Genomic DNA, 14,229 nt, shown 5'->3' on the forward strand with positions numbered 1-14,229 from the left:
CCCCCCTGTTTGGATTTTACTTGGAAGGAGGTAGTTCAATATAGCAGATTTAATTAATTAAGAAAGAATGGGATGCAATGACGACGAAACACATAATATCCAGTTTAAAAAGAAGAAGAAGGCGAAACCTTTAAGGAAACGCGAAGCTTCTCGGTTTGAGCGAGGGAGAGAAAATGTCCAAGTTAGGATTCCACATTATTCTGTTTTTAATTAATTGTGTAGCATAGAACTTAGATTAAGAGGAAACTTATTTCAGGTAGAAAGTCGAGGAAACAAAGATTATTCAGAAATTTCGTGAGAGACCGGCTGGCGTCGATATTGTTGGTTTGGCGCTCGGACAAAGCGTTGTATCTGATGTGTGTGGGTAAGACACATATATGTACATGTAATAAAAGTGAAATTTACGATAGATCGGAGAAGTAACGCGAGGCCTATGTTAATTTAGTCGGATCCCTTTAATATGAAAACCGGAGGAAAATATGACTATGCTGAAGAATACAAAATATAAGCTAAATGACTCTTACGACACCAGCATTAGAACCCAATTTAATATGGAGACCAATAAACGCGACGAAGAAATGTACGTACGACGTTTGCTTCTTTCTCTCTTACGTTTATTATTGACATTTAATCAGCAATAAGAGAATGTATTTTACTGAAATTAATAATTGTCGCATTTATATGTCTTATATTCTTATATAATTATTTCTAATTATAGGATCAAGTATATAGAAGAAGAATTATCGAAGCGCACGAGTAAAACTAATAACAATGCAGCGAATAGTACGAATAATGACAAGGGATCATATTGCTTGCCAGAGGAAACAGCATTGCGCACAGTACTGGACGCAAGTTAAGCGAGAAAATTTGACGAGATGCTTTTGACGACTTGATTTTGGTTTAGCAGCAGGAATATCAGGCGAATTACATTGTTAACAGTAACTTAGTAAGACATCTTACCTAATATGTCTAATATGCACCTCTCATAAGTTGCACTTTTATTTATTTTTTAACTTTGTTGATGCAGGAGACTATCTTTCAGCTCCGAATCGCCGAAATAAGAGATCGAAAACCTAGATACGTACCGAGTTAGTAATATTATTGTGGACTTAGGTTTCTTTTTATAAATATCTTGTGCTAATACTTAAAATATTTATTAATCCTTACGATACAATCATTATATGATATAAACTTCGATAATTAAATTATTATTATAAATTATTATAAATATAATTATACTTTTTCTTTCAAAGTATATATATTTGTTCTAGAAACCTAAAAATGTATGTTTATGAATTTTTACATTTTTTAAATTACTTTAACGTAATTTTTTTTCAACACAAAATCGTCTTTTCAATTAAAAACGATGAAGAAGAAGACTAATATGGCCTATAATATTGAGTATTCTATTTTTCTTTTTCTTCTTTCAAGTGATTCGTGGTAACGAACCACATAGTAATTCATGCTTGTCAAAATCAGCCATTAAACAAGCTAATCGACTATATTATCAAGAGATACCGTCAGATGAAGAAAGCGACTTCTCACCCTATGTGATTTTCTTGTTCGTCTGATCTAGTTAGCTGTATCATTAAAATAAGTAGCAAGATTAAGTGTATATTGTAACGTACGTCAATTATGGAAAGGCTGAATATAATTGCAGAGTTTATTTCACCTTTTAAATGTTGTCACTTGCAACCGCAAGTGCTGCGATTGAGATTTCTCAGTCCCTTGTTAGTTGGTAGCAGCAACTGTCATCTCGTAATCATCTCGTAATCATTATTCTACGTGCATGATGGAAAAGGTGCGATCACGTACTCAATGCCAATGTAATTAATCGCTTTATTGAAATTGATTTCTTCTGTTCGATACTTTAATTTTGGATAATAGAAGATTTGATTATCTGTATACCACTTTCTACAATTTCGGTTGTATACTTCGTCTTGCGATACTAACTGAATGCACAAACTAAAATATCTACCGCTATCTTTGTCTACAGGTTATTTACAATTTGTAATAATTTATAATAATTTACAACGTATATATTTTATATATTAATTATAGCATCTTATTTTTAAAGCATCTATTTTAAGTATTTTTTGTCAATAAATATATACAGATTAAAATTAAACAATGTAAATCCATGTACCTTTGTAAGATCAGTTGCTGTGCACTCGATAAAAATATTTTTTGTATTAAGTGTGATCTTTGAATGACTTCCATTAATGATAGGAGACAAAGATAAAACAACTCCATTACATATATAATAGGGTAAACAGAACTGACTTTTATGATTAGTAAATACTATTTAAGTGCGCATGTATCTGCAAATGTAGTTACACATGAATATGTATTAATCATTCTCTACATGTAGGATTATTACATTAATTGGAATCTCAATGTATGGCTGTAAGAGCAACGAACTCGTAAATAACAGATTGTAAATTTGATTTTATACACAGATTTTAAATTCATATAATTTGCATGAGACAAATCTTTGGTCTTCCAGAATGGAGATTTAAAAAAGGGACCGTTTGATTACATTGCAATTACTTACAGAATTTACAAACATAATGAGAAAAAGAGCAAGAAACTTACTGCATATAACTGCATAATTTCTTCTCTTGTATACATTTTATCTTGATTAAGTGGCTTGAACGGTATTTTTTATGGTGTCTAGCATCATATAGAAATGGACCTTTAATTGTATCCGAATCGTGAGTGCCAATAGAGATCAGACTACGTTTTCTTCGTATATTTTGATGCAACTTATCTTGAAGATCAATAAAACTATTGTAAGAATCGTGTCAAAGTCACATCTCCAAACGAGTTATAATAATAATTGTTTTCAGATATGGTTTAAATCGATATAATAAATGCCATAATTATGAAATACAGAGTTCATTATTCGTTTAATTGATAGTAATGCAGCTTATGTTAACTGTGATATTAAAATGTGACTGATAATAACAATGTTGAGAAAGATTACTGGATTAATATTTAGCACTTAAAAAAATATTAATGTTATTAAAAATTAATACGTAAATACATATATTAATATATAAATTATACATAATATATTTAGAATATTATTAATTTAATAAATGAAGAAGTAATCAACATTAGTGGAAGAATAGACTGATGCGGATAGTGCTAATAGCGTTCTTTTCAAATGCACTTTATTATATATATATATATATATATATATATATATACTGACAGTTTTCTGGTATTCTATTATCTGGCGATTTTCTAGCGGTTTAAATCGAATTTAGCGGATTATTTTTTCAGGAGTTGGCAACACTGCTATCATATCGTATGGTATTGGTAGTCTCATATGGTCTCACATGGTCTTACGGTCTCACACAAGAGTTACAACGAGAGCAGAAATAAATTAATCAGGAATCAAGAATTAACGAAGAAAATGTTTATATATGATATTGATAAGTGACTGTAAATAACATGGACTAATTTATTAGTGTGGAAGCTTTTTAAAGATTGAAACAAGATAATGTAATAAACATAAAAGAAATTACAGAATTGAGTAGTACGAAGAGGCTATGCTGCTGGAATGATTATAAAGAATGAAGTGCCCAATAATCTAATTAGTGGCACCTTAATGTAAAAAAAAAGAAAAATATTGTGTGCATGTATAATTCGCAGAGCGTGAAACAGTCACTCTAATGTGAGCTTTTATTTCATCTCAAGCAAACGTCTCCAATCAATCTCCGAACGGCGAGCCGCATCATGCGCATCAGACGTCGCTCTTCTTTTCGCGACAAATCTCGATCTCAAGTCGCGTTGACAGCAAACGGAAGTGACGTGACACGGGGTGGTTTGCTGGGTCGGTTTTCTTGTGCTTACTCGTGCTCCAGAATGAACATGCATGCACATCACTGGCTTCCTTCCACATGTGAATAAGTAGTGCGGTCGTGCTGCGGCGACTGTTTACTGTTTAAATTAAGGTAGGTGGACGAAGACAGCGAAGATGAGACCAGATTTTATCTGCTTGCTTTTCCATATAACAGCATACCTTGGGGAATGTTAGCGTCGCGATGAAGATATCAAGATCCACTATTGTCCTCTTAGGCTTGATGCTGATATTCTCTATTCTCATGGCGAACATTGTTGACTTCATCACCACCGACCCTCACCTTCTGGACGAGACCTTGGGTGACAATAACGGGGATGTACAGTGGTCCGGACCAAAGTATTATAACATAGGAAATTCGTACAGTCACTTGATATGGTTCCTACAGGTTTGTCAATGCCTGTATTTGAGACAGTTAACCCTGTGGTCTATTAGACCTACCTTCAATTGTAAATCTGTTATTAATAAGATAATTGGTATTAATAAGATACATTTAGTTTTTTTTGTATGAATTGTGTCATTAAGGTTCTTTGAAATTAATTAGTATCTTTTAATTAACATGTGCCTTGTGTATCGGTAACTAGGTTACATATTTCAATATCCTCTCCAGAAAGTTAACAATGCAACGTTAATCTATAACTATACATTAAAAAGATATATTACAATAACTTTTTTATATTTATAGATAACCGACTTACATATAAGTGTCTTCAAGGATCCATCTAGGCTGTCGGAGTTCAAGGAATTCTGTAATGTAACAGTAAATACCATTCAGCCTAGAGTAGTTCTTGCCTCAGGTAACTTATATTTCACGAAAGATATATAGACACAATATCCTATATTTATATAAATCAGAGAAATTAAATTAATAAAATATTAGAGCTACTGAAAAGTAATGTTTTTATAAATGACGTAAACAAGTATGTAGTTTTGTTAATATAATTTATTATTTGTTTAATAATTTTATTGTCATACATTTTTGTAACCATACTTATTTATTAATTGTTTAAATGTTTTGTTGAAATAGCTGATTGATTTTGATTTAAAAAATATAGATAAGGCGATTTAAACTTGCAAAATTGTATCTTACAATTAGTAAAAAGCAATTTTTCCAATAATTGGACGAAATGAATATGCTAGATAAGAGATACTTCAAATTCTAATTCTCTAATTTTTTATTGTCTTTTTTTCTTTTTAGAAACTAAACATTGCATTGTATGAATACTAATAAAAACATGATCTGCTTAGATAATTACAAAAATAAAGATATATCATAGTTCATACATTCATACATTCATGGCCTGTTTCTACATAAAATTTGTTAAAAATGAAATCTTGAAAAGTAAAAATAAAATTATTTTTTTACTGTAAATTACATAGTTTAAACAAGTATGTTATCAATAATATTATTTTATACGTAGCTTCCTAAGACTGTTATGTGCATATTTTGCTCTTTCGTATTTTTCTTATAAAATCGCTGTGTATCTTTTATATTGAGCTTGTGTATATACATACCTTTATTTATAGATCACATGTTTACAGTACCAAAGCATTTTTCTGTTTTTTTAATATAGATATTTTATTTCAAATAATTAAAATTTCTTAAATAAATTGTTTATTTTTAATTTCTAATTACGTACATTACTTTTTTAAAAATATTTAATTATACCCATAGGAAAAAATTATGCAAAAATTACTGCACAAAAAATTGCATATTTTTGTGCATGAATTTTTGCATTCATTTTAATTTTATAAACTTTGTTGTTTAATACATTAAAATATATTTTATTATACTACCATAAGACAGGTAACAAATTGAAAATCGAATATAGATCTCAAATTCTATGTTACTAAAAACCTACAATATGCCACTTTTTACCTAAATTGACTTTTGCCTCTTGAACGGTTGACTTCTGACGGGTAATATACTTTTTGGATTCCTTATAGCAAAAACTATCTAACAATATCACTCTTGTTTAGCTCATTCACAGAGTTTAGTTTCTCAGACATTTATTTCGGGTAATATTGTGCAAACAAAAATTGTGCAAATAAAAATTACTATATTATTCAATAAAAAATTCTTTCTAGTCTGTATTTATGTTTTCTTTCTAGTCTGTATTAAACTTAAATTTTTTTGTTTAAGAAATATTAAGCAGAAAGTATGTCACTCTCAAGACTTTTCTCTAATAAATTTTATTAACAAAATTACATACTGTGTATTTAAATTATTTATAAAAAAAGGCTACTTTCCAATCCTCTCATATTTCATGCTTTCTCTTAGGAGATTTGACTGATGCCATAGTTAAAAATGGATTTGGTTCTAAGCAAGAACACCGGGAATGGCAGCATTACAGACATGTATTAGACCAAACTAATGTTAGAAAGAAAGTTTTATGGCTAGACGTGAGAGGAAATCACGGTGAGCAATACGCAAATCTACTTACATACCTGCAAATTCATGCATACAAAAAAATTATATAAACCTATTATATATATTATATAAACCTACTAATGTATATTTTTAGATAACTTTGACATCATCAATTTCAACTCCAAGAATAATTATTATTCGCATTACTCCGTTCAAGGAAAGAAACATCCTAGATCCTACATGTACAATGTCAATACCGGATTTGAAGTATACTCCTTTATTGCGATTGATGCTTGCCTAAAACCGGGCCCCAAAAGACCATTCAATTTCATTGGCATCTTAGATCAAGATGAGATTAATAGGATACAACAGTTAGTTAACGCGTCAAAAGAGAGCAATGCTGTTCATGCAATCGTGTTTGGTCATTATCCCACTTCAAGCATAATATCGCAAGCTGATACAAATATAAGAAGTATTTTAGGTAAGATAAAAATATATCATACACTATCACTCAAAAGTTTTAGCGTACTTTTTTCATATTTCATGAAGGAAAGTCTTTAAAATTTTTGAAAAAAATTATGAATTTGAACACATTTTATAACAAATATTTTCTTTTTTCCATAAACTTTTTGTTTTAAAATTAAAAAACATTTTATGAGAAATTATTGCAATAATTTGTTAAAATTATGTTAAAGTTTATAAAGCTTTAAAATCATTTTTTATTAATATTTATTTGATAATGTTTCATCAATCTGTTTTTAAAAAAATTAAAAAACAATGTATTTTCAATTTTATGTAATTTAAAAAAAGATCTCTTTATCTTTCTTCTTTAAAATGTATTTTTGAAAACGTTTACGATTTTTTCATTGAGATACTTTTCATAAGAAAATTTTAAACGTTTTGAGCAACAGTATATTTTTCTAATAAAAACATTAATTAGCAGTTTAATTTTACATAATTATATATTAATATATATTGTATATTAATAGGTAGTCACAGAGAGAGTATGGTGTATCTGTGTGGTCACTACCATACACTTGGCAGTATGGTACCCCACATGTACACATTACAAAAGGCAGGCTTCCTTGAACTAGAATTAGCAGATTGGAAAGAAAATAGAATGTAAGACAAATATACTCTTACATGCTCGAGACATGCTCATGCATAATTTTCTTTTACATAAAACTATTAACGAAATATTTGTTATTGTTATACAAATATTCTTTTGCTTTATCAGAATACATTATTTCTTATTTTTTAAATATAACTATATAATATTATAAAATATAAACTTTCATAAATATTTACTAGAATAGATTTAAATCTATAAATGTTAGACTCTTATCTAACACATGCTCTTTAATAGGTATCGTCTTGCAGCGATAGATCATGGTCAATTCTCATTTATTGATATAAAACATAAAGATTGGCCTGTGGTGTTAATTACCAATCCAAAAAATGTGCTATTTATGATGCCACAAAAAGAAAATTTAGAATCTATTGTCAAATCTACACATGTCAGGTAAATTCATTTCTGTTAACGTTGGCAATTTTTCTTATTTATGAAATTATCTTGTTTATAAAATTCAATTTATAAACTGATTGCTGTAGGGTGCTGGCATTTTCTACAGTTCCAATAAAAACAGTCGAAATTCAATTGAATGATGTTTGGCAAAAATGTAATCACGTGGATGGACCTCTTTATGTATTGCCATGGAATGCAACAAAATACAAGGAGGGCATTCATCAGATAACAGTTTAGTAAATACTTTTTAAAATTGAACTTATAAAAGTTAATTATGTACTGACTTAAAACATGTATATACATATACACTGTGTCTGAAAATAAAATTGAAAGATTATAAAAATTAAACAGGTCCAAAGGACTATATATTTAGAATACAAACAAACTTCTCATCTTTAAACTATTCATTGTATAAATAGTAGATAGTAGTGAATATACAGTAGTCACTAATAAGTAAATTAATATTAACAGTAATAGTAATATTTTTTGGATACATAATAGGCATAAGAATATAGTTTTAGGTTTAGTTTTTTATTAACCCATAGATCAATCTAATATTTTAAAGAGCCATTACAAAAATTTTTTAACTTTTAGACTTTATGTTTAGTTTTTGCTGAAATTTTATATTACTATCTATTTATATTTTCCGTTTAATTCTTGTCAAAATAGAATTATTTACGATGTAACTATTGACGGAGAATGTTTTGACACCATAAAAACTTTTTTAAATAAACTTATTTTTGTAAGACATTCTTTAATTATTTTATATTTCAGGTACGTGTAATTGATAACGAAGACAGAACAAAAATTATATTACATTCTTTTTCTCTTGATGGATCGTGGTTATCTACTTCTATTTTTCCCAAGTTATTGCTGATGGTTAACATAGTTTATATTGTAAGTAAAAATAAGTCACTACGAGTAATTAAATTTTTACATAGCGATGTGTGTAATAATTTATTATTTTTTCACAGTTTCAATTCCTGTTCTTCTTTACATTGGCATTGTCCATTGTCCCACTGTGCTTCCTTCGATTAGTTCACACATATTACAAGAGTAAGTGTAAGCAAAATTTATGTTTATTTAATTAAGTGAGTTAATTAACTCAGAAATTCGAGTAAATAACTTGATATTTTATTTTATATGTTATATTATATTTTATATTATGAAATACGCGCGCGCGTGTGCGTGCGTGCGTGCGTAATATAATATAAAGTGCACGTAATATAATATAAAGTGTGTACTCTTTATGCAATCTAGATAAACGCATAGATTTGCCGCGGCGACGCATGAGATGTTTTTACTTGTGGCTGAGAAAACTATGGATATTGTCTGCCGTTGATAAAGTGTTTTTTGTACTATTACTGTACACGTTATATTTCACCATCGGTAAGTATATCAGGGATAATTCATGAAATTAAATAATATTAATCTAAAATTTTTTGATATTCAAAAAAAAAATTAAAAGTTTAATAATCTTGAATCTTACAAAACCCTTAGTTTTCCGAGTTGATTGTAGCTTATATTATATTGACAACAAGCTTGGTCTGTTATTTTAATTTTTTAATACTTTAATAATATTTTAATACTTAAATTTTTTTAATACAAATTTTTTATATTATTGGTTAATAAAAGTTCTTTTTGTGATCTTGTAATTTTATTTTTTCTATACTAATTAAAATAACTTGTCTACGTATGTATTTTTTGGTTCCTACTAGTTGGATAGTATTGCCATTATACCGTCATTTATATTATACTGTCATTTATCCACATAAAATATAGTTTTTGGAGAAAGAGAGAGAGAGAGAAAGAGAGAGAGAGAGACTTTCACATAGAACTTTCAAAACTAATCATTTTGTAAGACTGTGTCCGACTTTTATTTGTTTCATTATTTTACTTTTTATTTATGAAATTAATTTGACAAATTAACACAAGGACCATGGACCGTGGGAGAAATAATTGAAGATCACATAGGCGTCATCTTTGTGTGGGGAACGTTTATTGGAAATATGTATTTACCTGGCGGCCTAACTTACGCTTATGGATTCCTTCAATTGATATGTTTTCATGTTCCCCTTACGCTAACTTTAGCACATCACGTTGATCGTAGGTCCGTGATATTAATATGAGATGATGATAACTGGAACTCGGAAGTTTATGCGAGATTTTGTGTTTTACGTTGTGCATCGATGCGTACGAGTTGTGTATATGATACATTTCGAAATTTCGCATAAATTTCCAGATCCTAATAACATTGTCAGGTTAATAAAAAAAAGTTTGAATTTAATGTCTTGTATTTTAGATTACGAGAAGTTGAATGTTCCTCGCGAGCTGTGTCAAAATTCCGTATGATTTGGCGGTTTTTACCAATTTTAATATTAATCTTTTTACAATTTGTTATGGGTTATATCTTATATCTGGAGTATGGTACAACAGCGATATTGTTATGTCCATTACGAACGGGAAGTGTCATTGTAGCAATAGCACTATACTATTATATTGCTACAATGCCGGTTTCGTGCTTAAGGTTTGTATTAATATTTATGACGCATATATTATACAAACATATATAAATGTTTATTTCTTAAGGTCTGCTGCATCCGTGTGGTGTCCTAATGGAGCCATTGATAACAACAATGCAATTCAATAAGAATGAATAGCAAAATAACAGTTAGGAATGTTGGTAAGCTAATATTTTATTTGAACAGTTAATATTACTAATAGGTTTACGAATGGAAATGTTAAATATATTACATTAACACTTTAAGTAGAATTGCCATAATACTCAGAGGCCAATTACGTTTTAAGAAAAATGATTAGGTATATTGAAAATAATGAAATTATTTTTTTATTTCATATTTTAAGAAAAAGTTTTAAGTGGGTATTCTAGAATCTGAATTTTTATACTATATTTGCGAATTTTTTAAAAGAAAGTATAAGGTTTTTTGGGACAGGGTTTTTTTACATATTTATATATATTTAAATGTTTCAAAATTTTTTTATTAAAAAATAATTATAAATAAGCGCTGTATAACATTGAATGAGACCATAAAAAAATTTATCCATAGTTACCATGATTCCGATTGTTGCACTCATCTGAAACAAAAACAATTAAAGAGATTCTTAATTAGTAGGAATTTGATTATAGTAGGTATCAAATCTAATTATAAAGAGATAATTTTATTTACGATTAATCAATTAATCCATACTGTGGCCTTCCTCCTACTCATAAATATTCTGCAGGGCTTGTTTTCTCTTTCCTCCAATTTATTCTCTCTAGCAAAGCCATTTGAGCGCTGCTCCGAGCGGGTGATACTTTGTTCTGGAAAATTATTTGTTTTCTGATATATATGTCCGCTTGCTGACTGCTGAATGGGCATTTCTGTTACATTCATAACTTTCAGAATTTATTTACGTATATAATTTACGTATATAAGATTTTTGGTGTGTAAATAAGCAAATAACTTAGCTTGCACTCGCCTTCACATTCAAAGCCACACTGAACCAAAAAACAAATGCTCCTTCACAAACAAGTCAAAATCAATCGTACTTTAGAAAAACCCTATTCCTAAATGTAAAACCTTCCAAAATTAACAATCTTCCAAACCTTAGCTAAAATATACATGTCAACACAATGCTCTATTGTGCCTCACGCATCAAACATGCATCAGAAATTGCACCTTATTAGGTGCTTTTACTTTGTTAATTTTGCGATGATATATTTTCCATAATAAATACTTCCAAAATATGTAAAATTTTAAAAATCCGATTTTTTCGACTCGCTAAACTAGAATATCCTCTTAAATATTGTTTGCATTTTGTAATGAAATAATATTATTTACTAAGTATCTTTTATTATATTTAATTATTTTCTTATAGATTCATATGATTATATAGAAAATCATGTTAATTTTAAGCTATGATACGCTTATAGTACAATGTGATAATTAAGTGTGTATAAGATTTGCATTAATAATTATTATTTTCTATTTCCATATTGTTTGTAATTCGAGAATTTCTTTAATAAAATGCTTTTATTTTTACAAACAGTAGTCAAATTAAAAAGAGAGATAAAGAAAATATTTATATATTGTAAATGTCGCTATTTTGTACTTTCATGCTTTAACTCTTAACTGTAGTATAACAATAGAGACATATATTGAACAACAGAATTGTGATATTTTCTAATCTAATCGACAGAGCTTTAGGAAACTATTGTATATTGTAACAGCGCTCTGTTCATAATTTTTAACCAAATCTTCTGATCACTTCCTTATAATATTATATATTTTTCTACTTCTCTATATTTGGGATCCATACTATATTCTTTTCACAATTATATTTTATAGATGTATCTAAAAACAATCTCAGAAATTTATCTATGTTTTCATTATAGAATGTTACAAAAATAGTAGATATATAGATATAAATAGATTTAGATGTAAAATTTAACTGTTTTTATTTAAGATGTACTTTGTGCAATGTGCATTGGCTTGTACGAACTATGCAAATTCGGGATGTTTACTACAACGTGAATAACCTGAGAAAAACCAGGAAGACTTTTTAGAGAATTTATTGTTTGTCTTTAGAAATTATGAATTTTATTAAGAAAAAAATCTGAAAAGTTTTTTTCAATTTTACTTTTAAATTTAAATTCTATCTTTTTCTAATAAAATGTTTTCTTGGCTCATTTTCACGATATAAAATCAATTAGTAATAAATACGGCAAATTCATCTGCGCACATTCTTATCTGATTCGTGAACTTTTAAAAAATTATGGACAATATAAAAAACGATATATTGTTCTATAGTATTATGTGTTTATTCATTTTTGAAACTTGTACTTCCAGTGAGTTAGAATCATATATTACGGACAGATTGCGTTATATATCATATATAGTTTTATCATATTTATTTTTTATACTTGTTCAAATTTAACATTAAAAACTTAAATAGATTTTTGCAATTGCGAGGAATTCTTTTACAAACTTTGAGTAAACGTCCTATAATTGCTGTGGTCCTAAAAACAACAATTGGATTTAGAATAACTGTGCCATACGATTTTCAAAAAGGTTTACTACCTTTGAGATAAAGTACATAAGATACTAAAAGAATGTAATGAAAGTAACAGTATTCAATTAATTAGGGTGTGATTACGTATTATCATATATAATTGAACGTAACATTATGTATGGATCATTTAATGTAAATGTACACACTAACTGATAGACTACAAGAATTTACGAAAGAATATATATATGTTACATAATAAATGCAAAAATGTTGCGTAATAAATTTAATTAACAATTGTCCACAATTAAGGAATGATATTATTTGCTTAAGAATATGGCAATTCTTATATGTATATGTATTCTTACGGATAGTTTTCACAAAGATATGAAATAACATCGTCAATAAGTATTGTTAAAAACCGACAATCTTATAGAACTTTGCATGACTATTTTACATTTAAATGGATAATTAAATTTATATTATTTGTAATATTAATTTTATGCTCTTTATTATTATAAATCAAAAGTTATTATTTAAAAGATACATATCATATATCAATTAGTTTTTGTATAATTTGTTAATATTTGAGATCATTATGTATTTAGAGTTACCTAATGTTTTTTAAAATAAATAAGAAGAAATTAAAAAGTAGATATAAATTCTTAATCAATAAAAAACTATTGTAACTGCATAAACTTTAGTTTCTCGTTAGAGTGTAAAAATTATTTCAAGTAATTATTTTTGGTGTCATAATTTTCTTAAGCAATTGTAGAGAAAACACTTAAGTTACTTTTCAAAGAAATATCCAATTTTCAATATGCAATTACATATTTTTAACATAACAATGTATTTTCCATACATCATTTATTTCTCTCACTATTCTCTGCATAAAAATATAAAGTAATACAATTATATAAAATTAATAGTTTACAAGATATTTTATATTTTATGTTGAAATATATGATAATTATAAAATATCTTATATCGATTTTTCTCAACTTTACCTTTATAGTTTCATATATAAAATAATTAGAAAGATATCACATTAAAAAATTATATAGCTTTATTTTTAAAAATGGCAATAACTTTTACATGTTTTTTTTTAATTGCTTTTGTTTGAAAAAAAAATTTTTTTATCTTCCATAATTTTCAAGAATTTTCAATGCGCCACTTAAAATGAGAAACTGCATGTATATAAAACTGATTATTAAATAGAATATTATATTATAATTTAATTTGATACTAATGTTTGACATTTGTTTTTCCTATGTAATGTTTTAACCCGCAAATAGTTACTTAGAATATTTTTTTTTACTGGAACAATTAATGAAAACTTATATTAGATTTGCAATGTTATATACGTTATACTCACGCGAGTGATAATTGTAGACAAAAATGTAGTTTTCTTCCAAAAATATATGATATTTTATATCGTAAATGGTGTGTTTATTT

General features: G+C 27.7%; 1 protein-coding gene across 3 annotated transcripts in view; it reads left to right on the forward strand.

Moving 5' to 3' along the window:
* LOC105839452 (transmembrane protein 62) overlaps positions 1–14,229 on the forward strand; it is a 14,782-nt gene continuing 553 nt past the window's right edge. The window contains exons 1-18 of one of the 3 annotated variants that reach the window (XM_036293503.1): positions 1–181; positions 257–364; positions 446–580; positions 719–946; positions 3,289–3,962; positions 4,026–4,256; positions 4,554–4,665; positions 6,150–6,287; positions 6,394–6,720; positions 7,229–7,361; positions 7,606–7,761; positions 7,851–7,995; positions 8,539–8,661; positions 8,739–8,820; positions 9,025–9,153; positions 9,700–9,874; positions 10,067–10,291; positions 10,354–10,447. In XM_036293503.1, coding sequence (XP_036149396.1) covers positions 4,053–4,256; positions 4,554–4,665; positions 6,150–6,287; positions 6,394–6,720; positions 7,229–7,361; positions 7,606–7,761; positions 7,851–7,995; positions 8,539–8,661; positions 8,739–8,820; positions 9,025–9,153; positions 9,700–9,874; positions 10,067–10,291; positions 10,354–10,414 — 2,010 coding nt within the window. In that variant the 5' untranslated portion in view covers positions 1–181; positions 257–364; positions 446–580; ... (1 more) ...; positions 3,289–3,962; positions 4,026–4,052 and the 3' untranslated portion in view covers positions 10,415–10,447. Of the gene's footprint in view, positions 182–256; positions 365–445; positions 581–718; positions 947–3,288; positions 3,963–4,025; positions 4,257–4,553; positions 4,666–6,149; positions 6,288–6,393; positions 6,721–7,228; positions 7,362–7,605; positions 7,762–7,850; positions 7,996–8,538; positions 8,662–8,738; positions 8,821–9,024; positions 9,154–9,699; positions 9,875–10,066; positions 10,292–10,353; positions 14,216–14,229 lie in introns of those variants that run through there. The other 2 variants (XM_036293502.1, XM_036293504.1) reach the window with 2 other exon arrangements.

Source organism: Monomorium pharaonis, chromosome 11 (assembly GCF_013373865.1).
Source record: "Monomorium pharaonis isolate MP-MQ-018 chromosome 11, ASM1337386v2, whole genome shotgun sequence".
Lineage (NCBI taxonomy): Eukaryota > Metazoa > Arthropoda > Insecta > Hymenoptera > Formicidae > Monomorium > Monomorium pharaonis.